At 40.1% G+C, this 26,537-nt stretch overlaps 1 protein-coding gene across 1 annotated transcript in view; it reads right to left on the bottom strand.

Annotated features, from left to right (window-relative positions):
- The window catches only part of ZDHHC7 (zinc finger DHHC-type palmitoyltransferase 7), a 33,135-nt gene extending 7,106 nt beyond the window's left edge, over window positions 1–26,029 (bottom strand). The window contains exons 1-5 of the mRNA XM_034788318.1: window positions 25,819–26,029; window positions 15,660–15,741; window positions 10,413–10,735; window positions 6,304–6,428; window positions 3,025–3,121 (exon numbers count right to left, since the gene is read on the bottom strand). Coding sequence (XP_034644209.1) covers window positions 3,025–3,121; window positions 6,304–6,428; window positions 10,413–10,718 — 528 coding nt within the window. The 5' untranslated portion in view covers window positions 10,719–10,735; window positions 15,660–15,741; window positions 25,819–26,029. The remainder of the gene's footprint in view (window positions 1–3,024; window positions 3,122–6,303; window positions 6,429–10,412; window positions 10,736–15,659; window positions 15,742–25,818) is intronic.
- Between the last annotated feature and the right edge of the window lie 508 nt (window positions 26,030–26,537).

Genomic DNA, 26,537 nt, shown 5'->3' with positions numbered 1-26,537 from the left:
TCTATTCTGCTTGGTTACGAACAGGTCTACCTGGGGAGGTCCCCCTCCCCTTGGAAGATGAACCTGGTGACCTCTGGGTAAAGGGACCATTTGTGGTGAAAGAAGAAGGATCTGCTGAGGTGATCCACCAAGGTGTTCTACAGGCTCCCGGAAGATGTGAAGCCTTGAGGCGTGTGGAGTACTTCACGCAGAATTCCCATAGACAGACGGTCTTCTGACACAATGCAGAGGATCGGGCGCCTCCGTTTGTTGATGTAGAACACAGCCATGGTGTTGTCCATCAGTATCTGCACTACCTTTCCTAGGATCTGCGGGAGGAACACTAGGTGGACTCCCCAACCTAGGTTGGAAGCATCCAAGACTAGAGGTGGAGGGCAGAGAAGAAGAGTTTGCCACAGGGCCCTGACCATACCCATTACAGCCTCATTAATGGACAGGGCAACCTCAGAAGGAGCTGCTGCAGCCAGAATGTCAACAAGGATGTGGGATGGTTCTTTGAGTTCCTCAATCTCTAGCCCCAGGATAGCTGCTATCTGCTTTTGAAGCTCCTGATGAGTCCTGAAGTCAGCTTGTGGAAGCAAGATATTCAGCCCTGAGACGGCCTCATCTGAGGAGGAGGAAGAGGCTTGTACCAGACGGAGGAGGATTTTTCCTCTTCCTCAGCCTCAACAACATCCATGGGGACTACATCCTGAATATGGGTACTGGGGTTGGTACCGGAATTGGGGTTCGATGCCGAGCAGGATGGAGCGGAACCCCACCTCTCAGAAGCAACTGAGTAAGATTGGCGGGAAGGTGGACCCAGTACTGGGGGAAACTCACAAGGATTCCAGTACGACCATTGCATAGGCCACTGTTCACTTGGCCATGCACCGGTGGGAGGACCCACAGCAAGGTCGGGTGGTACACAGGATGGGTACCGGTGTGGTGGCCCTTAGGCTGGATGTATGGTTGTACCTCAGGCTGGGTCTACACTACCCGCCTGAATCAGCGGGTAGAAATCGACTTCTCGGGGATCGATTTATCGCGTCCCAACTGGACGCGACAATCGATCCCTGAATCGACGCTCTTACTCCACCAGCAGAGGTGGGAGTAAGCGCCATCGACGGGAAGCCGCAGAGGTCGATTTTGCCGCCGTCCCTACAGCGGGGTAAGTCGGCTGCGATACGTCGAATTTGTGTATCGACCCCCCCCCCCGTAGTGTAGATGTAGCCTCAGACTCAGATGAAGAACCCTCCTGAAGTGACCATGGTGGAGCGGTACCCTCTCAGCCTCCATTCAATGCTAAGAGTCCAAAGACCGGTGGCGGACAGGAAAGTTTCCCAAACTCTTCAGACAATTGGAGTTTGGGTTGTTCATGGACATAGGCTTGCCACTAGAGGCACCAGGTTTGAAACCCGTGGACCGGGCATGCCTGGCCCCAAGGACGAAGAAAGCCCCTTGATGATAAGGAGACTGGAGTTCTAACTATTTACACTAGCGCTATTTACAATATATACACTACAACTATACTTAAGACAAACTATGAACCAGTGTAAGAAACCACTGAGAAGAATGCCTTGCTGAAGCAAGAGTTGTTCCAGCAACTGTCTCAGACCGTAAGAAGGAACTGAGGAGGGTGCGGTGTTGGTGGTGCCCCTATACCGGTGCATAAGCGCGTGGGTCCAGAGAGCGCTAGAGCTGGCCCGACGGATACCACTGAGGTAAAAATCTCCAGCAGTGGTGCACACGGCGTACACATATCTAACATGGAATGGACATGAGCAAGCACTCGAAGAACTAATGGATTTTGAGTCATTGAAAAACTGGACTCAAACACTGATTAAAACAAGCATCGCTAATATCTACTAATAGCCTCTCCAAGGTAGGGGAGAAATTAGGGGAAGGATAAGGGCAGTGGCACTCTTCCAAGGTCTGCCCATGTGAGTTGCCATTCAGCCTGTTGTGCAGATGCTCAAAATATGGTTGCATTCTGACCTCAATTCCTTAGCGCCTTGGACTTATGTCCCCCTCAGTGGGTCTCAGATTCCCAACTGGGCTCTACCAGGCTCCTTCTTGTGTGAAGGAAAGTGCTGCCCTCTCCTAAGCAACACTCACTTGTGGCACCAAAAGGAGAAGTCACTCACTGTGAATGGTGCAGACATAGGTATGCTCCCTGTCCTTTCTTACATGAGGAATTAAATTGTTAACAATGACATTTAAAATCACCACTGGGCATCTCAGAGCTATTGTTGAAGGCTTACTTCAGACTCTTGTAGCTATCACAATCAGTTCACATTTGAGGTTCTCTTTGCCACCCTAAACAGACTTTTTAAAATGAAAATTAAGATTAAGAAGACTTCAGCTTGAGCGAGGTACCAGCGATCAGCACTTCGGCGGCAGCTCTACCGCCACCGCTTCGTTCTTCGGCGGCAATTTGGCAGCAGGTCCTTCCCTCCAAAAGGGACTGAGGGACCCACCGCCGAATTGCCACCGAAGAGCCGGACGTGCACCTTTCCGTTGGGTACAAAACTGTTCCATACTTCTCCCACTCACACCCAACAACCCTCCAGGTTCATTCCCAGGCTTCTTCCCAGCAATTACTTCCCTCTCCCTCAGCTCCTTCATTACCCTGGATTCCTTCAAGCCTCTGCACTGCTTCTGAGGGTGTGGGAAATACGGTTCTGTATTGTAGTTCATATGACTGATTATTCAAAATTCTGTATTAATATGCTTAGTAAGGAATCTACTTGTCAAAAAACATTTCCTGAATCTTTTTTTTGTTATCTATATTGTTAGAGACATACTTGTTAACAGGTATTTTGAAATAAATTACCAAAATAATTGAAACTGGCTTGATTATATTGTGTTATTTTGTCAAATAAAAATTTTGTGTATATTTAATTTTTTGGTGCAGAATTCCCCCAAAAGTAAGAGTATTGCTAAATAGCGAGCAATTTAATCCTGGGGTAAGTATGTGAAAAATTGTTACCTATAGTTAACAATTTTCATATTTAGAACAATTTGTTGGTAATCTGTACTCACCGTAAACAGCACGAAAAACCTCTGGTTTTTCTCTCCTACACAATTATTCACCCAGGGACAGTGATGATCCATCTTTCGAATACATCGCTTGCAAATACTTGGAGGGAGGAAGGGGAGAGAGAAATAGGCACTTATTTTTTTTTTTTAAAAGGATCTTAAATTTCACTGTAGGAAAGAACACGTAGTATGTCTCAGCCAAAAATTAATATGCAGAATTTAATGAAAGCTGAAGGGAAAAAAGCAAAGGTCTTAACTAGTTTTGTCTGTTGTGGTTTACCAATTTAGAGCAATATGTTTTCTTCAAAAAAATTTATGCCATGACTTCTGAGAGTGTAAATAACTTTCTAGAAAAGACTTGTTTCATACCCACTAAAATGAATATTGCCATGCTCCAAAAAGGATAAATGTGTACATCCAATTGTGTGTGTTTTTTATTTTTTAATAACCCTGTAGCTACGAGTACACCATGTAAGTAGAGCTTCAATCCTTTCCAGATTCAAGGTAAAAAAACAGCCAGAAGCAAAATTTGGCAGAAAGTACCTAGTTCATCTTACAGATATCCAAAGTGTAAATCTGGTTCAGAATATAGAAAAGTTGACCTAATATCTGCAAAAAGGGAGATTTTCAATCCCCCCAGAAATTTTCACAGCTGTTTTACTACCCACGCAGGTCCATCAAATATACTGAACATGTGCGCACAGGCAAAATGCTTCAGAGAACAGTCTAAACTTGATTTGTAAATTGTCAATTCCCTTTCATTTCTCAGAAATAAAATCTATCCATATCATTAAATTACAAAAGATTCAATCAGGAGCAGCATATGATATATAACATACATTCAGATGTAGTATCATCTTTTCCACTGCTGGACCAGTACCAATGGGCTGTTCAACGCATGCCTTCAAATTATATCTGCTTTTTGTGTGTGTGGTTTTGTCTGTTGGACAAATTCCAGAAATCTCTCACCACATCTCTTTGTTAGACCTAAGGGCTATCAGCCAACATTTCTCTTGAAGTTAGTTGCAAAAGATTCCAATCAAAATCTCAACATTCTACAGTGCAACATAAAACTGTTGCTACTTTTGTTGCTGTCTTTCCCCAAACTGCCCATTTAAGTAATAAATATTTTTCATTTTCCTAATTAAATCTCTTCAACTTCAACAGTAACAAATGAATAGTTCTGGTGTATTATCAATAAATATATTCAGATAGGTTTAGTTTAAAACCATCCCAAGGAAGCAACCAAAGTAACAACACTCACTAAAGACTCGAATTTAGAAAAATAATACAGTGTTAGAAACTTTTCTCTATTATGTGATTACAATTTCAGTTATGATTCCCAAAAGTAAGCTTGCTTGCCCTTTTTAACAAGAGCATTTTCTATTCCTATATAGTGTTAACCTACATATCCACCCCAAGTTATGGATGCTTTGAAAGTTGTTTTCCTGATCTGTGCAATTAAATTTTCAATCTTAATGCTATCATAGCATTTCCATAGTATTTTTTGCATGTAAAAAAAAAACGACTCCTAGAGACACCAAAATAGTCATGAGTACCTTTCAATCGAAGGTCTAAAAAGTGCTTTACCATTACAATCTATTTAATAGGTAGGCTAAGGCAGAGATTAAGTCCAATAAAGAGCCAGTTATAGAGGAACTTGGGAGACAGATTTCCAGGAACCAGGCTAGGAGATGCACTTCTTGGCTCCTGTTCTACTGTCTGATGACTAAACAATGCTTGTGGCTATCTGGAACATCTGACCTATGAGCTTGCCAAAGTAAGGGAAAGTAAAAAATTGTAACCTTCTGAAAAGAATACAATCATATTGCTTAAAGAAAACACTTAAAATTGACAGGTTTCAGAGTAGCAGCCGTGTTAGTCTGTATCCGCAAAAAGAACAGGAGTACTTGTGGCACCTTAGAGACTAACAAATTTATTAGAGCATAAGCTTTCGTGGACTACAGCCCACTTCGCATATGCATCCGAAGAAGTGGGCTGTAGTCCACAAAAGCTTATGCTCTAATAAATTTGTTAGTCTCTAAGGTGCCACAAGTACTTAAAATTGAAATCATCAAAGGCTCTGAGCCTCACAAGCACCATTCCTTACAGGCCAAGCCCTTGTTAGGTTTAAAAACAAAAGGCATTTGAATTCTGTGTATAAAGAACATGTATGAAGTCTCATCTGAAGTCCTCCCCACTCCACATACTAAAACAAAATTTACATCTAAGATAAGAACAAGATTTCAGCTCCAAGACAGACAGCTTATAATGGAAGTGACTTCTCAACCATAACCTTACCACTAGAGTGACAAAACAGATAATTTATATCAATTGCAGATTTTTTTACAGTCATTTCCATAATGATTTGCATTTTAGAGTTCCAACAAAAGTTCACTCGCATCCTTTAGGTGAGCAGAAACTGTCAATATATTACACAGCTGGATATGCCTTACTCTATACAGAGAAGTGCTATTAAAAACATTACACACATGTAGCTCTGTGTATATAAACATGCACACATAGTATACAAATATTGACAAGTCTCTTAGTTACATAGAGACAGACACATTTAAGTTAATCTTTCCAGTGGTTGAACATTACAGGTACATCTAAAATATGCCTTCAAGCTAAAAGGAACAGAGTGAATTTAAAGTAGATCGATTTACTATATTTTATACAACATCCTAATCAAGATTATGATAATCACATCTTTCATTACTCAGAACATTCTCCAATGAACTGAAGAATATTTAATTGGTTTAACAAACTGTTTATGCATGCTGCCTAGGAAAAAAACAACAACCGAATAGTCAATCCACATGCTCAGGAACGTGTCATTTTGAACAGACCTTTTCGAAGTTTCAGGAAGAGCACACATTGAGGTGGCCATTTCAAATGTACTTGAAATTAATTTCTTCATTTAAAATGACTGAAACAATAACTCCAGAATCCAATATCAAAGTAAAACCAGTATATAAAAGATTTTTTTTTTTTTTTAAGGTTTTAGCTAAAGGAGTAAATGATAAGAGGAAAAACTTTCTGTTCTACAGCAAAATTTACCAAATAGCAACGAGAGCTTTTAAAACTTTTAGGCTTCTTCCCTGCTCCACCTGAAGTTTAGACAAATATACACACAGTTTTGTAGTACAAAGTCTGCAAAACTTTCATTAAATCAAAGCAAGAAACCTGCAGACCATGTTCATTAGTTACTTTACACTTTTTTTTAGAATTTCACTTTCAAATATCTTTATGTTTACTTTAAAGAAAATAATGATATACCTGCAATGATGTGCACGTTCTGGTTTGATACTACAGCATTTTGGACATTTGTAGATCACTTCCCCTGGTTTCAGCTGCAAACTCTCCATGTATTCTTTAGTGGCATTTCCTTTTGGTACAGCCCCCTAAATATTTAAAACAGAGTGAGAGAAGAAATCATCTTAAATTAGGAAAGATAACACTTTTTAAAATCACTTTTTAACAGCAGATTTGAACAGGTTTGACTATTCAACATTAATACCGAGTGTATTAAATATAAAATGTTTTTCACACTAAGCCCATTTTAGCACAGACATTATTTTCCTCTTATAGGAACCTGCACTCAGCAAAATTTCCTAAATCAGTTTGATCAAAACAGGCCAAGCATAAGGCTGAACGTCATCCAGAGAAACCACAACCCATTAGTCCCAGTTCAGTTTCAACTGAACTACCACAAACTTGGATAGAATCCATGATCTTTACCTACAAATGTCAAAACTGCAGTCAGAAGCTTTGCTTAGGGTTGAAAAGATTTGTTGTAAGTGAGCAAATCAGGAAAGGGACATGCCTCCTTTTACGTATATATAGTAGGTTAACTATTCTGAGGCCCAAAAGCTAGGGCAATCAGCTATTGACGTTACTAAGAGGCCCAGAGTGAACCAAGAACAGTTTGAAAGCTTTTGCTTTGGATTGTTCTGCCTTTAAGGGTTTAGTCAAACTGCTAGAATGAAATCAAAAGGATTTATATGAAGGAAGTGTGGAGTGTGTGTGACAAGAGCAAAGGTGTTACGTGGTAAAAATTCACTCAGGCTCCCTCCAACCCGTTTTCTAAAAATGGGGAATGTGCTGCTTGTTTTTTCTACACTCAGAACACACTAATGAAAGGCTGATTTTCTGGGTGATGATGCAGAAGTATCAGGAAAAGAGTAGTTGTATTTGGAGCCTGTTATTGTCAGTCTTTGCAATGTTTGTGATGTGATTCTCATTTACACAATCTAGTAAAAAGACCAGGTTACTTAAACGATTTAATTGCCTGGAGAGAAAACTGAGCTTTGCCAGATCTTAACACAGGAATGGGTATTTCCCTCCTGTTCAGTAGGAGGGAATTTCCACTGAAGCAGAATGTTTTGTCAACCTATGTCCACACCCCAATGTTTCACATTCTATGGCTTCTCTTCACTACAGTATTAACTCAAGGTATAACTTAGGGCTTGCCTTCACTACTGGGGTAAGTTGACCTACATTACGCTACTCTAGCTACGTGAATAAGGTAGCTTAGGTCTACTTACCCCGGTGTCTTCACTGTGCTGCATCGATGGGAGGCACTCTCCGGTCGACTTACCTTACTCTTCTCAGAGAGGTGGTGTACCGGGGTCAACTGGAGAGTGCTCTGCCGTCGATTTAGTGGGTCTTCACTAGATCCACTAAATTGACCCCTGCTGCATTGATTGCAGCAGCATTGATCTCCCGAACTCCCCACAGTGAAGACCAGCCCTTAGTGTTGCTCCTAACCAGACACCTGTTACATACAAAAAGCTCTAGCTCAAGTTAAGTGATTCTGTACACTTGAGCTAACTGGCCCATCAGGGGGCATGTTGATGCTGGAGCTAGTAATGCTGAGCAGACTCCACAACTCTCTGCTGCTCAAACATCGTTTACGAGTGTGACCATTCTCATTCAAGGTAGGCAAAATGGAATTAACACTACACTGAAGACAAAACCTAAGAGATGATTTAGTTAGTTCTAAAGAAAAAAAGAAAAAAAACCCTTCCACCTCTTTTCCACTAATTTCATTCATTCATAAGCGTAACTATCAAAGTGTACTTGATCTCATGTCTTTGCCATTTTGCTGAATTAACAAGTAATCACAAATAAAGACAATAATACTTGATTCCAGTTACAAACATTGGAAAGATTATGACTTTTATAATCTCAAAACTGTAGCCAGTTTACTTTTGATGAAATTCTCATGGTTATAAGATAATAAAATCTATTTGTCTTCAAATGTAATGTTATACTTCTTATGAATTTTGAGAGACACTTTATTCTAATTTTCCTTTACTCTTATTTAAGTCAACAGTTTCTACTACACAGCTTTTTTTTTTTGGTAATATCGGAAGTACATTAAGTGAAACAGATTAAGACATACTTTGTCTATAAACAATATCTTGGGTCTCAAGGTCTTAGGTATTGTTAATAATCGGTGCTTAACACACCCATAAACACACTAACTGGTTCTTCAAGAAGGCCTTGTTTAATGCATTGGCTTCAAGAAAGAATCTTTCATCACTGGGTGTGGGCTCAGAACTACTCAGGCACTAGCACCCTTTACTGAATTGCCAAAATCACTTCTTGGAGCACCATAGGTGTGTCTCTCCACCCCCCCCCCCGCACCTCAATAAAAACTCTTTTTTTGTATATGAACTCTAACAAATCCAGTCCAATCAGTTTATAGTTTACAATACCAATTCAAAATTTTAGTTTTATGTAGACTGGGCTTGCTTACTAACAGAACTTTGGAAATTAAGTGTGTTTTAAAACTGAGCAGTGAATACTTGCTATAATGAATGATAAAAAGCTGCAAAGACCTGAACTGGTGAGGAGCATTATAATCTCAATTTAAACACGTCAAAGTCCACTCATTCACCATGCTCCAGTAGTTAAGCAGTGAGATTTCCCATGACACTGCAAATCCCACAGGCTTCAGTATAGAGCTGAGACACCACCAAATTCACCGTTTAGAGGTCAGTGTCAAGGCTTTTATAGCAAGATACTCACTACTATTTCTAAGGATGACATTTTATACTAAACACTATCTTGCCACCAGTTCCACCATACAAGAGTTAACCCAGAAATTGAAGAATATAATTTTTAGACAACTAGTTATAAGCACAACTGCTACTGAACTGGAAATAGGTACATTGTTATAGCAATAGTTGAAAATACACCATTTAGGCTGCCATAAAGCTATTAGTAGGCATGTTGACAGAAATGTATTCTAAAATGTATTCGCATATGTTAATTCAAATTTTGTGTGGCAGTAAAACTGTGGCAATTTGTAATTTTTACCTTGCAGAATCATTTTCGGTAGCAAGGAACAGACTTATTTACCATTAATCCCACTTAACTACATCAAAAACCATTTTAAGATTGTGAAGATGTAACTGCTTAATTTAGTTTTCATAGCAAGATTTCCAAAGTAATTTTAGATTTTTGGATGTACTCTGTATACAAACGATATATTTTAAAGTTGTAAGTAGTCATACTGTGATGAAAGCTTTTAGTTTAACTGAATTATACTTTTTACAGGAAGTGATAGCTTATTTTTCCAAATGTTTGTTTCCTATTGAAAACTAGGTAAAACTACATTGAGTCTTATAAGAACACTAATAATTTAATCTTTCTGCTAATCTCATTAACTTATTCAATAACATAAAAATATTCATAACATTTTAACCTTAGATTTATTGAGAGAAAAATATCCATAATGTCAAATGAGCCCTGGTCCTAAGTCTCCCCTCTACATTGATCAACTTACTCCAAATTTTAACTGTCAGGTCAACAAACTCTGGTAAATGTTATTGCCTATCAGTTTATATCAACAAGTCTTAGAGAGGAGTCAGATTTTCATGAGTGGCATAGATACTTTTGAAAACCTTTAACTTTTTCTATTCATCAAAAGCAGAAGATTTTCTTACCACATCACCTGGAATCAAATAACTTTTATAAAGTTATCTAGATTTGATAATATAACTATGAAACAAACAAAGTTACAAAACAAAAGAGGCATTTTAATGATCTTCTATAATGGACTTGAATAGTAAATATTTAACAAGTGACCCTACACTTCCCATGTGTCTTCCTTTCCCTTGCAGTTTTCAACAGTTTCTGCTTTGTTTTTCACTCAGCTCAAGACTTGTTTATGATACCATAAAAGAACAAAAGGCTGGAGATTGAGACCAACCTCTGCTTCAATCAGTTTCAAGATTTGCAACCAAAAGAATTATCCTAGCAGCAGGAGATAGACCCTACCTATCTATAAAAGAGAACTCAGAGTTGCTTACTTTATTCTCTGCAACTGACTAAACATGAGAGAATGACCCAATTTCAAGAGATAATCATATACTTACAGGATCAGTTAGCATAGTTCTCAGATGAGACGACAGAGCTAGCACTGCCAAACAGTTAAAAAGAACACCATTGATCACAGAGTACCAGAAGTCTTTGGAAGGCAGCAACATGACAAAAGTCACTACAAAGTCTGCATAGACAACCAGAAACCACGTCATCACAGCACAGACCATGCCACAGCCATCACGGATGAACCAAACCCTGTCTGCCATATCGGCTTCCGATGAAGAAGAATCATAGCTGTCATTTTCAGCAAGGAGGGGATGGTGCTCAATGTCCCGGAATCTGTGCCCCGATGACTGCATGGTTTTCTGGACTTGCCCTGAAGAAAGATGGAGAGACGATGTTTATGCACAAATAAGCCATGAAAAATAGATGTCAACTTTTATTGTTATGACACAATAAGCAAAACAAGCAATTACGAATTCACATTCTATGATTGTTTCAAGCTGGAATGTTCTGTAAGTAATTGAAGACACTCATTTACAAGTCCTTAGCTGCAATTTTGTAAGTTATTTATTGAAAACTTATTATTTCTAAAAATATTTACTCTAATTGCAAGACTTCTGTAATTTTTGCAAGTCCCATCTCTCCTCATGCACTGTCAGTATTGATGACAGACTATATACACTTCTGGTATATGCAATCAGCTGTCTACAAAAGAATAAGGAGATTTGTATAATCAGTATGAGTCACATGTGTAATACACACATTTCTAAAGAGAAAAAATTCAGGGAGGAGTCTCTTAATTTGCATGAATATCAAAAGAAGCTTTAATATTCCTTATGGATAATCTGTCACTTGGACTAAGGTTAAATCACAAGTAGAACTAAGATTCTGAATGCTACAAGGATGGTAAGAGGACAAGCTGATTTTAGTACACTGGCCCAAGATGAAACCATATCATCTATTTAAAAACAAAATGCATGGAAAATTAAGGAAAATACAGAGACTGGAGATTTATGTACAAATTTGTCATATTTTCTGGTGGCAAAATCTAGTTGTGTGTGTAAAATCGTGAGGCTGGTTTTCTTTGAGGCATTTTCCTTCCATTTAAAAATATCAGTAATTTAAAATACCAATTCCCTTATTTAACCCATTACTTTAAAAGGAGGGGAAGTATATTGATTTTAATTTCATTTTTCTGGAAACACTGCAAGTTTGAGTTGAGGAGGAATTTTTAATCCATATTTTTCAGAAGGGTTTTAAATATGAGGAGATTTCTGCCACCCATCCTGTGCAAATAGTGAGAAAAGGGTTGGAGAGAGATGCATTATCTTTTTTGCTGCCTTTATTACCACAATAGAGTAAAGATTACAGGAAGCATGAACTTGCCCATGTTCATATGCAGTGTATCCAGTGATACATTACTGTGGATTAAAACCCCCAAAACTTGGAAGGGACATAAATCCTCATGCTTCCGGGTATAAACCTGATCAACCAAGGTGATTAGAAAGAAACTGCCTCTACAAGCAGATAATTCCAAAATCTCCCACTTTAGGGTTTCCTCATATCTTCCTCTGAAACATGACCACTGTCTGAGATAGTATAGTGCAGTGATTCTCAAAGCCGGTCCGCTGCTTGTTCAGGGAAAGCCCCTGGTGGGCCGGGCCAGTTTGTTTACCTGCCGAGTCCGCAGGTTCAGCCAATCGCGGCTCCCACTGGCCGCGGTTCGCCACTCCAGGCCAATGGGGGTGGCAGGTAAACAAACTGGCCCAGCCCGCCAGGGGCTTTCCCTGAACAAGCGGCGGACCAGCTTTGAGAACCACTGGCATAGTGGATTAAATAGACCATTGTTCTAGCCCAGAATGGTAATTCCTATGAATATCCTTTTTGCTCTGATACCAGAAACACTATGCTTGTCTGGTCAGTTTCACATTCCTTTCCCAGCAGTGACAGTTGTTAACTTTTAAAAATATAAGTGAAACTTCATGGCATGAGCAGGTGTAATCAGATTCTCCTGCTCTGGAGCACAGGAAAGTCAAAGTTCTCCTGCAATTTTGTGTCGTACTTAAAGTCATAGCTGCAAACCATTTCAAGTACTTTTTTTAGTCATAACGAAGTGACCGCAGACCCTGTAGAAAAGGCCAATCTATTAAGCAGAGGGTAACACCTTAGAACCTAATAGGTTTTCATTGCTTGTTCACAGAATTAAATAAAATAAAGCGCATATCTACACAATTCCAGAAAGTTAAAATTGTGACATTCTACAACAAGTCCTAATACTCATTTATATCCTGATGTCTTATGAAATGTTAGCATTAAGAATGAAAAATCATTTACCATAAACAGTCAAATAAAACAGTGTGTTTATTGCTTCCTTCTTGATGCCTTGAAATACACCAAGTTTCTGAAACAGGAGAGGAGACTGCAGTATTGAAATTCCATGTAAACTTAATGTTATTCCAGGGGAAATAAAATGAATTGAAGTGACCTGTAAAGCCTCCTCAAACCATTTTCTGCCTTTTCCTAGTTCAGGTAAGCTATTTCGGGTCCTCTAGCTTGTGCCCGTGGAGGGGCTCTTAGTTTAAAGAGGTTAATGATTAAGTCTGTATTGGTAAACCATTTACGCAGGGAGTGTGGGCTACTCCAGAACGTGAAGGACTGAAATGTTTTCATCTGATGACAATACTTGAGGCATCATTGTCGACACAGGAACAGATTCAGACTTGGAGCTTGTCTACGTGCACATGGCACTGGTATAACTAAAGGCGCAATGCTGCACTAACAGGTATGACTCTATGGTGTAAAAATCTTTTAGCAGCTGCGTTAGTAAAAAGAAAAAAACAGGGGAGGGGATGATTTCGTTTTAGACAGTATATGTTTCCAAGAAAAAATTGCTATAAGCCATGCAGCAGTAATTCTGATCAGTTCACACAGTAAGATGAGCAGCCCTTGGCCTTCCTGATAAGTCACACAAACAGCTATAGGCAAATAAAACCCCCCTAAGGAATTATGCTCAGCAATTTTCTAAGTAGCAATTTAATCTTGCAGACAGATGTTCTCCCTGCTATTCACATTCCCTGTTTTTGTCTTTCAAAACAGTACTTAGTAGACTAGAATATTTTCACACCATGAAGCAAAAATGGATGACAAACCAACTTTCGTTTCCTCAGAGTTGTTGGTTGCATCACAGCCTTAATGGTAAATATGAGGTTTTTATACGGGCTATATTTTTGTCTTGTTGACTTGCCAAACATCATTCTTCTCCTTGCATTAAAATGGGGCCTCCTGCTTTTCAATTCTGACCAGTATGGCAAAGTCCCCATTAAATACAGCTGTTGTCTCCAATGAACTTACAAGCTACAGCAACAACCTGCTGAGTTGTCATATTGCCGACGAAATTTGACAGGATGGTTTCTCAGGTCCAGTGTGGACTTTCTGGAGAGAAATATCAAAAACCTGACCGTTTCAATCTGAAAAGGGGTGTTTTGATACAGCTCTGTTTTGTGAAAACCTTCCAAAGGTTTTGTTTTCATGCTAATTCAGAATGAAAACAAAGTTCAAAAACGTGAAAGTTCTTGTAAAACAGAATTTTTTCCAGCCACCTATAACTAGCAGTGTGGAATGGTAGAATTAAAGTTTTATCAACAAACAGGAGACAGATTACAGTCTGAACACAAAGTTCCAAGAATAGTATGCAATCCTAGAAGTACACTCAGTCCTAAAATTGCTATTGATTCTGTACTAGTAAAGGCCATATCTGAGAGAAACTTGAAAGCATTATATTGATTGGTGACAGCTGAGCAGATGTCTCCAGTATTTTTTCTGCGCTAATGGTAACCTCCATATGACCACTGGGATTTACGGTACTTTAAGTCATACCTCAAAACCTTGAGTATATTTACTGCTTTGTTAATTCAAAATTATAATCTACAATGCCTACATTTACCAATTAATTTCTGAGGGACTCACACTTGTGGTAGCTGTCAGACAAAGTTACATAAATTTTTCAGCATTTTTCTAGACTTTATTGCTAATTCTTAGCTATCCTAATTAAAAATGTTCCATCTACTCCCTCCCTCTGACTCTAGTGTCAGATTGCTAAATCAAAGACCCACTCCTTCCCAGGACAGACACTATTAACATATTGTAACTATGATTTGGATTAGCTAAATTAAATTTATTCCATCAAAGTAAATGTTCTTAAATCATAGCAACAGTAAATCATGAAGCTATTGGTCAAGTAAATTCTCTTTTATACAAAAGTCCTCTCTCATTTGAATGCAATACATTAAAAATGGTCCTAGTTACAAATGACAGTAAAGATAGTTGCATTCTAGAAAATGTCTTGGGAAAAACTTTATTTCTCCCATATAATTCACGATTAAATGAACCTGGTTAGGAAAGGTGTATTTCTTTCTAGTGTTTAATATTCAGTGACAATTCCAAATGACTTAACCTTTGAGCAACCAGATTAAAAACAAATGTTTTTAATTTTGTACAGTTAATACTGCAGCCCCGTACACATATGCCCACTAGCATCACTAGGACTCTGAATTGCTTCTCAGGATCAAGCATTTGGGTCTCTTTTGTAGCTGTAATATGAAGTTTTAAATACACTATATGACCGATAACTGGAATTTATGTTAATTAAGAAAACAAAAATGACTTCCCTGGAAAGCAAGAAGACTATAAAAGGATTACTTAATACACCTTTTAAGCACCTTTACAACGGAATATATCACAAGGAAGTAACATGTAATTTGCAGGAAGCAAAGCTTTCAGACTTGGGGGTTGAATCTCAACATGACACAAAGAACGGAAGGCAAAACAAACTCTATAGGACGCCAACAGGATAACAACATAATGTGTTATGTCAGGAAGTTTACCCATCATAATGACTTAGAGATGCAACAGCTTTTGGAACTTGTTGCACACAAATTAAAGTAGCAAAAGTCAGTAAAACTCAAAGGGCTTGTAAACGAGCATGTTGACTCAAAAATGAGAAGTAATCCATAAAGATCTTTCAGCAGGAGCCAGGCTTTAGCAGCATAAAAAAAAAAAAAAAAATCAAACAAATCATCATAAACAAAAACATACAAAAACATCCCCAACCAACGGTTCACCCAGCCTATTATACTTCAAGACAAATGAGAACTTTAGAAATTGATTCTTTTAATATTTTAACTACTTTAGCTTTAGACCCTTTCATTTTCAAGTTACTGTAGTTTATGTTTAACAACTGTATTAAAGACAAATGTAGCCTGGGTGAAAGTTTCAGCATAATACAAAAACCCACATACCTCACAAATGTTGTGTGTGTTATTTTGACATCATGCCCTTCCTTCAGGCTTCTAATATGCACATGGTCATATCTGATGTAATCTGAAAAGACAGTCAAAAACTGGATAGAACTGCATTGTTGCTTCAGGGCAATAGTTTTAAGTACGCATAATCTATTACAACTGAAGGACTTTGGAAGTGTAAGAAGTATAGTATGCAAATCTATATCAATTATGAAGTAATTTTAGGACTGATCAGTCATGGAATCAATATATAGAACCCTACAACAGGAACTGTGTTGATTACCTAACTGAAGTAAACAATTAGCGAAGTCTGTTCTGCTATGCAATTCTTCCATTTTTCTACACAGACCAGATACGCATACTTTAACCATGATCTATTTCTCCATCATTTATCAGTCAAGTTTTATTCTTGTTTGGTGAAAATATAAGATAGTGTGTTAAAGGGCCTCTGCCTCCAGAGTAATAGGTAAGCCATTTTTGTTAGGGAGCTCTCAATAAGGCATTTGGTAACATCTGGGTAAGGCAAACATGTTCTCTATCTTACGTTATCAAAGGGTAAGTTACTTTGTAAGTTTAGAACTATTTCCTACTCTAATGATCAATGCCCCCCTTACGGTTAAGCTGAAAATAAAACAAATTATTCAAACCTATTTATTCAAAGCAGTCAGTTTAATACACCTCTACCCCGATATAACGCTGTCCTCGGGAGCCAAGAAATCTTATCGCGTTATAGGTGAAAACGCATTATATCGAACTTGTTTTGATCCGCCAGAGCACGCAGCCCCGCCCACCCCGGAGCGCTGCTTTACCGCGTTATATCCAAATTCATGTTATATCAGATTGCGTTATATCAGGGTAGAGATGTAAATGCAAAAATCTATGCCAATGAAAATTTAAATAACAAAAGACTATGGTATTTTGCCACATTGGTAAATATGCATCTTAATATTCAATATATGCTCGACAAAAAAATCAATATTGCAATCAAAATCTCAATGGTTTCACTGCTTGATTTGAGTTTAAATGTACATGTTGCAAGACAGTTAGAAGAAAATGGACTGTATTAGGTGCTTTTTGAAGCTATGTGCTACTATTAACTAACAGTGCACTGCAGATCACCAGTGGTCCAGTTTAAGATACACTAATGCAGTGTATTACTTTTTATAGTTAATCTATACAATAAAAACAGTGAGGAGACAGAGTAAAAATATCTATAGCATCCTTAACTCAACTCTGTTGGGTGCAAGTACCAATTACCATACATATGGCTTGTAGTTAAACACCTTTAGCTTACCATGAAAGGTTATTAATATAGTAACAAGGATTCTTAAATTAATTTTTGCTTTATCCTTACGGTATGAGTTCAGACAAGAGAAAGCTGAGAAGTTTAGACAAGCAACTAAGTTTATTTCTGAACAGTTTAGTCCACAGCACCCACTTTAAGCTTCCTGACACAGCAGTCATACCATTTAATCTGGACGCTTCAGCTTCATAAGTCTAAGTAGTAACAAATATTCTACCTATTCCCCAACTTATCAAATGTTAAACCACCACCTATATTCAGTGAAAGAACTCCAGTAAAACTAGCCCGTTCCAAAACAGCCATTCCTTATTAAGCCAGTTTTTGTAACACATTACATAGAATTTCTCATATTTTCATCAATATTTTCTTGTATTATTAAAAATGAAAACACAAGCCACTAGATTTCCAGGAGAAACAAGAAGTGACAGCTTTCAACTTCTACCCCTCTTTCTTAACAAGTTTGTGTATTCCTCTGAAAGCTAAGCAGATGCTTAATTGTATGGGATTTTTGGATTTTTTGTTTTGCCTATATACTTATTTTTTTATATTTGTTCTAATTCTCACGATTTATATTTACTAAGTATTACTTGGTGTGAAAGAGACAAGACAGGTGAGGTAATATCTCTTTCAGGACCAACCTCTGTTGGTGGAAGGTATAAGCTTTTGAGCTACACAGAGCTCTTCTTCAGATCCGGGAAAAGATATTACCACAATTACCTTGTGTCACTCATATCCTGAGACCAACACTGTTACACCACTGCAAACTAGTTATTACAGTTATTACTGTGACCATCAGCTTGCTGCAATGTAAATGTAAGTAGATATTGATAAGGAGAATGCTGGTAAAGTGAATCACATGGTCATTTAAGGTTACTCACGTTATCAATCTAAACTTCCATTTTTCACAAATCTAAAAAGATAGACATTGGTGAAAAGATGCCACATCCCAAATCTTTGGGGGTGAAACATTTAAAAAGTCAAAATGCTATATCAACATTTACATCAGGGATCAGCAACCTTTGGTACGTGGCCTGCCAGGGTAAGCACCTTGGCGGGCCAGGCCGGTTTGTTTACCTGCCGTGTCCTCTGGTTCGGCCGATTGCAGCTGCCACTGGCAGCAGTTCGCCGCTCCAGGCCAATGGGGGCTGCGGGAAGTGGTGCGGGCCAAGGGATGTGCTGGCCACCGCTTCCCGCCACAAAAGATATAAGTGCTAAGGGTTCTTCTAGAGTTGTCCGCAGCTTTGCCCAGGACTACAGATTTGTTTACCCCAATGTGTTTGTCACAATGTGTGATTTTCAGTCCGCCAATGCTCTTCACACATTCTAAGTACACAGTTCAAGAAATTAAGTATTCTGCTTTAAACTAAAATTAAGCATTAGTCCAATCAACAATTTTTTTCTCCAAAATCCTCAAAATCTTTATCTTGTGTCAGAAAATAACAGATGCACAGTATGTTCCATTTATGATAACCATTTGCACAAATGATTAATCAAAATTAATGGGGGGGGGGGGAAGATAGCTCAGTGGTTTGAGCATTGGCCTGCTAAACCCAGGGTTGTGAGTTCAATCCTTGAGGGAGCCATTTAGGGATCTGGGGCAAAAATCTGTTTGGGGATTGGTCCTGCTTTGAACAAGGGGTTGGACTAGATGACCTCCTGAGGTCCCTTCCAATCCTGGTATTCTATGAAACCTGATTCCAATTTGGTTATCAATCTTAGCACAACTGAGATTTTTCCTTGGAATATACCATCTATCATATAATTTGTGTCCCTTGTTTAGTGAAATGCTGTAAACCCAAATTGCAGACATATTACTGGAATAACAATGACATTAAGACAAATGACTACCAGGCTGCTTAGACAGAGATTACAAAATAAAAGCTACTTTATCAACATTACTGCAGATTATGCCACAATGTAATAACATTTAAAATTAATAATCACAAAAAAATGTATTACACAAATGACTATTGCAACTACTTAAAAACCTTAAGCTTTTCCCACAGCACTGAACCAGGTCCCCAATTTCCTTACATACAAATAGTTGCTGACAAACTCCTTTACTCCCTCACACGCTGCATCTGCAACACTGCAGCACAATTTAATATCAGATACTGCATCAAGGTAGTCCTCAAGAACTTTCTTCCAATAAGAGTAGAAAGGGTTTTTGGAAAAGGAAAGGGGATAACTAGTATGTCCCAACCCATGTATGTGTTATTCACTAAAAGTAAAAAAAAAAAAGCATGATTTACGACCAAGTATAGCACGCAAGACTATTTTTTTTTTATAAGAAATAGCATCGTTCTGGAAAGTCCCCTCACTGGTATCTTACAACAACAGGAAAAAAACCTCAATATACAAAGAAGATTAAAAATACTTCAGCAATCAAAGTGTATTTTCTGTTTTAGGTTCCTTTTATGTTACACAGTGAAAAGTTTTTATTTTAAATAAAATTCATGCTGTGATTGTGGCGCTGCAAATGAAAAACCTCTATTTCAACATTTCTACTTAATAGTTGGTGCTAACAACTCCACCAATAGATCTCTGCAGAGAAGCCAGGGCGTGCAGTATTAGAATACAACAGTAAGACGCTGACAGGTCAATTTCTAAAGCTTAAATGTGATTTACTTAAAGCCACCCGAGTCTTAAGACAAAGCACAGGGTTGGTGCAACAGACTTCTAGCTAACTGAAAGCAACAGATTGCCTTTGAAAGGTCAAAGTTTAAAATGCTGCAGTAATTCACACCTGAAGGAATATGACACTGCATACAATTCCATGGGAGGTATGGACAGCAGATCGCAACTGTCTGACATTGATAAGACTCACCTTCACAATGGTACACATGTAATCCTGATCCTCAAGCTCTCAGACAAAGCTAAGGCATCACATAAAATCTCTCTGTGCACAAAGGTTAAGTTACTAAAAGAGAATCAGTGTCTACTTTAGTAGAATAAGAAGTTACTTTTCATTATACCGCTAAGATCCAGGAAAGACCCTTTGTTAAAAGAAGACAGCTCTGGCTGGCTCTAGCTACTGTTCAGCACATGACTCACCTATTATTTACTCCAGGTATCCAATATTCAAGGTCACACTGTAACAGCCTAGGCAGTAACAGAATAACTTGGTTTTCTGCAACTGAATTTCAAAAAGGATTCTCTCTCCCCTCCCCATGTGACCCTTATGTAAAGGCTCATCTCTGAGATCAAGAGGTGAATTTTGGTAGCAGTATATATTTACATGGTACAATTTAGAGAACTATTCTAATGTCCTTATTATGCCTGTCTCTGCTTATCACCACTTTGTATTATTTCATTCTACAGCAGGTACATGCATTTAAGAAAGAAATATTGGAAGCTTCCCCTTTTACCTTTAAAAAGGAAATGCTTCCTCACCCCCCAACCTTCCAAAAAGCAACATAGTTAAACATCGCTGCTTAAAAAAATGGCTACTTCAGCTGTGCCAAGATCAATGAAAGCTTCATCACATGACTGCACATGCCTCTATGTTGGTAACCCCCTACAAATGCCACTAAGACATTCCATCAAGAATTCTGAACAAACAATTAAGCAAAATGAAGCTAGAATTATCAAATCATATAGCATTTCCTAGGTATTTATAAATATCACCTATCAGCAACAAACTTGGTAACTTTACAATACAAAACTAGCTTTAAGTTTATGTAAATCTCTGCATAGCTTGTCCCTGAAATGGTTCAGTGAAGTCTGTTAAATCCTTGACAGAGGACTTGTCTACATGGTGCACAAGCAAAGGTTCAAATTCTAATGCACACTAGTGTGTCACGCATTAACTGCCCCATGTGGACTCTGCTTGCATGTATTAAAAATTCCCTATTGCATGTTAATGTAGTCTCATTTCAAAACAGTACTACATTAATATACACCAGGGAACTTTTATTGCACTAACTGGGCTGTGTGGGCCCTGCTGACATGCATGACATGCTGGTGTGCATTAGAATTTACACGCCTCCGGATGCGCACTAAGGCATCATGTAGACAAGCCGTAAGATACATCTTCCACTGCACCCTGAACTGTATTAAACTGGCTCTGGCAGGCAGGGATGTGGGATTTCTGAGTACACTGCCACCCATACCACAAAATCCAGCCTCAAAACAAATAGTAAAAGCAACCCAGGAGTTATGACAGGTGGAAGTTAGGGTAGCCCCTACTCTGCTTTCACATATACCAAAGATTCAGGTAGGCGCTGGCCTGGACAAAACAGAGGAAATGCAAAGGTGGCACAGAGTATGCAGGGATAGCTTAAGAATCAGGAAGTCCTGACAGCCTCCCTGCCCCAGATAGCTAAAGTCAGTTTCTCTTCCTCTTACCCAACAAAAAGAAAATTCATTGTGTGCTTCTATTAATACACATACAGGTGAAACATGGAGTCCAAAGTTGAGTTTTTCACAGGTCTGCAGATGCCGTGGTAAGTTTAAGATGTGATTTTAAATCTATGAACATCTCATCTCCTACCTTTCCCTCCTCTCGTTCCGTATCCAAAGCCCTGCCCAAGTACCTGTCAACTTCCTTCTCTTGAATATCATCCAGCCTAACCATTCCCTGAAGCACTGATTACTGTAACCTCTTCCTTTCTGGCCTCTCACAACTTTTCCAGTCTGTCCAAATGCCACTTATAGACATCTTTCATTTCCCTGCGCTCTGATCACATCATCCATTCCCCCACATGCCACCTCTTTATCCTCTTCCCACAGCAGAGTCCTATAAAAATCTAACATTCGTTTCTCTCTCTGCTTCTGTCTCCCTACTCCACTTTTCCTCCCAATGCTCTCTTAGGCCCAGATTCACAAAAGTATTTAGGTTCCTAACTTCCACTGATTTCATTAGACGTTATGAGCCTAAATACCTTTGTGGATCAGGGCCTAGATCCCTTTGGCTTACCCAGTCTCCTCTTATTCCCACCTTAAACCACTTCAGGCAATCTCTCCTTCCTCCTTATAAATATTTTCTTCACTAAGCTGTTTTCCTGGTGTACTGCATTTGCCTTGTCTTATTAGACTAACTTATTTGGAGCAGGGAATGCGTCTTCATGTACATAAAGTACTAAACAAATTATTGTTAAAAAACTGTTATCAGCTCAGCAAAGAAGGGCACAAAACCCCTCAACTCCTACTGAAGTCAATGAAAGTTGAGGGAGCTCAGGACATCACAGGATTAGGCCTTTAACTTTTTTTTTTTTTTTAAACCTTGAAGACGTTTCCACCACCTCACAAGAAAGAGTAAAATGTGGCTGTGTTGTAGTTATCAGTACAATGGAGAAAAGGACATAATGTATTACTAATGAAAATATTTTATATTTAGAAATGACAAAAATCTGCTGACAGCAGTATTCTTCTAACCACTATGTTCTTTCTCCTGCTTCTGAATCTAAAACAGTCCATCCTTATAAAGAATACTAAACAATACAATTCACTACCAAGGAAGCGTATTATTTACTAACACAGCTATATGGAATTTTTTCTATTAAAACATTTTTTGTAAGATTACCATTAGACGTTCACAAGGTTGTCACCCCTCATTACATAAACTACAGCTGAGATACCCTGCATAAAAACAAGTATTGAGAATGCATCTCTATAAAGATACATTCAAGTTACATTGCTATCACTGAGATACATTAATTTATTATCATGCTAAAAATATTGTTTCATTGAGTCCATCTACCCCCAACATCTTTTCAGAATTTAGATTTGCCATTGTCAAATCCTCAAATAGGCATTAACCAGAAGCTCTGACCTACTCACTGCCTGTGCTCAAAGTCAACACAGGATTTGGGTTGGCTGAAATTCCTGAAGTTCCACACTTATAGCAGCCTAGGTTTAAGACACAGGGCCCAATTCTCCACTACCTTGCACCTTTTATAGCAATTTTACACCTGTGTAAAGTAAGCAGAAAGTGGGTGTAATATACTACCTTTCTGATTTAGTAGCACTTTACACAGGTAAAAGTATTAGCCAAGGTGTAAGGCAGTTGAGAAACAGGCCCAGAATTGATAACCCACCGAAACGAATAGGCAGTTCACATTTCTAGCAAAATTTCAGTCCACTCTTCTACAGCTGGAGTTGGAAAACCCATGCAAAAAACTTCCTCCATAGGACCTCAATCACAGCAGGGATTTGGCGGAAGCGGTAGCAGATTTACCTCTGCATAGATCCACTAAATAGTAGAGGTTCAAGTAGCTGAGTTACATTAGAAAGGACAGAGCAGCCAGATAGAGAAGAACACCACACAGACTACATCTCTGGGCTGTGCACTGGTGGTAGAATTTGGGCCTTAGATGGTTCAGATCTCTATTTTTTCAGATTCAGGCAGACCTGACTTCCTCTGTTCACATTCCAGTGGGCTAGAAAGCTACTGCCTTTTTAAAAAGGGCAAGTTCTGCAGCAATGGCCAGGAAAAATTTCCTACTTGCTACTAATGAGTTGATGTGTTAAGATCTTAAATTACAAGTTTTAATGTATCTGCTCTATCACTTCCAAATTTATCAATTTAAGCTAAATCCTTACCATCATTTGAATGTGGTTTGCCATATTTACTGACTGTACTTTGCAACACATTTTTCTGTCAATTAATGTGCCCCAGAAGTAATCTTTCCTTTCAGGACTCAACAAGTCAACACAGATCAAAGCTGAACTATTTTCACAAGCCTGTCAAGTTATTCATTTTCAGTATTAATCTAAAACAGCGTGACAAGTATTATTATTATTATTTAAAAACATCAACCATTTTGTCTTCTGAGCATGCCACACATGCAAAATCTGCTAGTTCTTTTCCATGCTTCACCAGCACCTCAATTTCTAAATTGCTGTGTTAGACTTTAATTTATTCCCCTTGGGAGTAACCCAGTTAATGCCGTCATAAAACACAGGTAAGAACTATTTTATTCAGATATACACAGCACAAAGTATTTGAAATCAAAGTCAAAGCAAGCAAGTTATAGAGACAGAACTGTAAGATGATTTGACATGTGCTACTTCAATACAAAGGGTTGTCAGCTTCTGAACTCTAGTCTGAAGGGATTTTACATCCATTTTATCTAGTCATGAGTCACTAGGTCCCAGTGTTTTTCTACAACTCTGACAAATTAGATACAGCATCCCCTGACTGAGTCAATATTTCAGAAGATCTTCTAAGCCTGTTATGAATGCACATAAGTAATCCCATTGAAGTCCATTGGACTACTTATGTGCTTGAAGCATGCGCGTAAGCATTTGCAGGATCAGGGCATATGCTTATACATTCATATCTCCAGCAAACCACAGAAGAGTGAAGTCGTCATGACTTGGGGTCTAGATACCATAGTACAGTGTATCCTACCCCAGGGGTTATCCAACTTCATAATGTAGCTCTCATTATGATTTTATTGTGGATACCTCACTTCCACTTGAATTATGTCTTTATTTGCATGCTCTTAATTTAATCTCTCCTTTTTGTGTGTTCTGTTCCTCCCAGACGGAAACAAAGAGGCAGCTCCATTTCAGAAGCTAGCTCTCTGTGGACCACCAGTAAGCATTGCCCAGACAAGTTTGAGAAACTGTAGACTAGAATGTGTGGTGCACCAACAACTTCTTCACCTACTTCAGCACTAGTGCATTGCTTAAGAGAGGTTTCAGATCTCTATTACTTAGAATGTAAGTAAGCTGAGGGGAAGTAAGTTGCCATTTTTATTCACTGTGATGCTAGCACTGTTTACTTCAAGTCCTTTTATTTTTCAATTTAGACCGCAGCACCAGCATGAGATTAAAAGTCTCAGAAACTAATTTCTTATTCAATGGCTGCAGAAACTGAGAATAATTGATTTTATCCAGCAGACTCAACCAGCCAAAGAGAGTAGCAAAGCCCAGCTCTGACACACAGCATTCACACTCTGTTCATTGTAGTTACCAATAATGGGATGTTGGGAATGGATGTGGGGGTGGAAGGAAAAGTTGGTTATGTCTGATGTTTTATTGATTAAACTCAGCTCCCTCCCAGTCTGACCCTCTGAACAAATGAGATGCAGACACTGCCCTGGGCTGGGCCATGGGGAGGGAGAGGGCCTAGTGCCAAGGCACATCCCAGCCTCCCCCCACAACAAGGGAAGCAATAGGAGAGCCTTGGCCAGCGACCAGGGAAGAGGACTCCAGAGGAGGAGAAACTTGTGTTGTGGGGGCAAGCTGAGAATCCCCCAAAACGGAGACCAAAAGCAAGTGGGGAAAGGAAAGAGCAGGGAGAGATGGGGGAGCGGGAACAGAAGGCAAGATAAGGAGGAGACACAGGGAGGACAGCAAGCAGGGGCAGATAGGGTTGGGGCAGCAGAGCAAGGTGGAAGCAGAGCACAGCAGGGAAAGGACAAGAGAAGGGGTTGGGGCAGCAGAACAAGGGGGACCAGGGGAGAAGGAACCAAGAATGGGGATTGGGGGGGAGCAGAACAAGGTGGAGACACGAGGGGTGGTTGAGGGAGCAGAGCAAAGAGGGGATAGAGCACACCAGGGAGGGAACAAGAGGGAGGAGTTGGGGAGCGGAGTAAAGGGGGGCAGAGCACAGCAGGGAGGGGATAAGGGGAGGGGCTGGGGGAGCAGAGCAAAGGGGGAGGGGTGGGGGAGAAGGAACCAGGACTGGGGGTTGGGGGCAGGCGGGGCGGATGGCGAGGGAGCGGAACAAGAGCGGGGCAGACGGGCGAGAAGAGGGAGGCGCAGAGCAAGGCGGCGGGGGCCGGAGGCTGAGCTGGGGGGCAGAGGAAGGCGGGGGGAGGGACTCTAGGTGGGCAGGACGGAAGCCGGGAGGGTCCGTGGGGGAGGCCCCGGGGCGCGGTACTGCCACGGCCCCGCACTTACCGCAGCCGGGCCCTCAGCGCCGGGCCCCCGGCGGCTCAGAGAGCAGCGCGGAGCCCGGCCCCCCGGTCCTGCTGGCGCGGGGCGGCACGCGCCAGGGCCGAGCCCATCCCGGCGGGCGCCCCTGGCTCGGCGGGCAGCGACAGCGCGGAGCTGAGCAACAGGATCAGCGAACCCCGGAAACGAGGAGAGAGGGCGGCGCGGCCCCCCGCCGGAAGCGAGATTCCCCGCATTGCGCCTGCGCCTCGGCCGCGCGGCGCTCACGGGAAGACGCATGCGTAATGCGGCCGGTTTCCAGCAGCGTCTCGGAAGTGCGCGTGCGCCCCCTGCCTGGCTGGGAAGCGGCGTGTGTACGCCTCCTGCGGCCGCGATAGGCGAGAGTTAGGCATTGCGCATGCGCCCCAGCTGCCCAGTCCAAGCCTTTGGATCTAAGTACAAATGCCTGAGCCGCTCTAGCTTATCAAGAGCTCTGGGCAGTGCCCTGCCCCTGTGCCTCTCCCCTGCACTCACGGCATGGGGTAGGAGTTGTGCTGGATACCCCGCTCCTGCAACCCCTGCCAATGTTACTGCCGTCTCTTTTCTCCCACCCCCAAAAGTAACAGAGCATTATCAGTCTAAATGCCAATGGACCTAGTTCAGTTCCAGCCACATCATTCCCCTGCTGAAGGGAATGTTAGACTCCCCCTCTGATGCCAACTCTAATAGATTATTGGCTATTGCTT

The sequence above is a fragment of the Trachemys scripta genome, chromosome 13 (assembly GCF_013100865.1).
Source record: "Trachemys scripta elegans isolate TJP31775 chromosome 13, CAS_Tse_1.0, whole genome shotgun sequence".
NCBI lineage: Eukaryota > Metazoa > Chordata > Testudines > Emydidae > Trachemys > Trachemys scripta.
The sequence above is the reverse complement of the archived record's forward strand: the minus strand, read 5'-3'. Positions and strand labels throughout refer to the sequence as shown.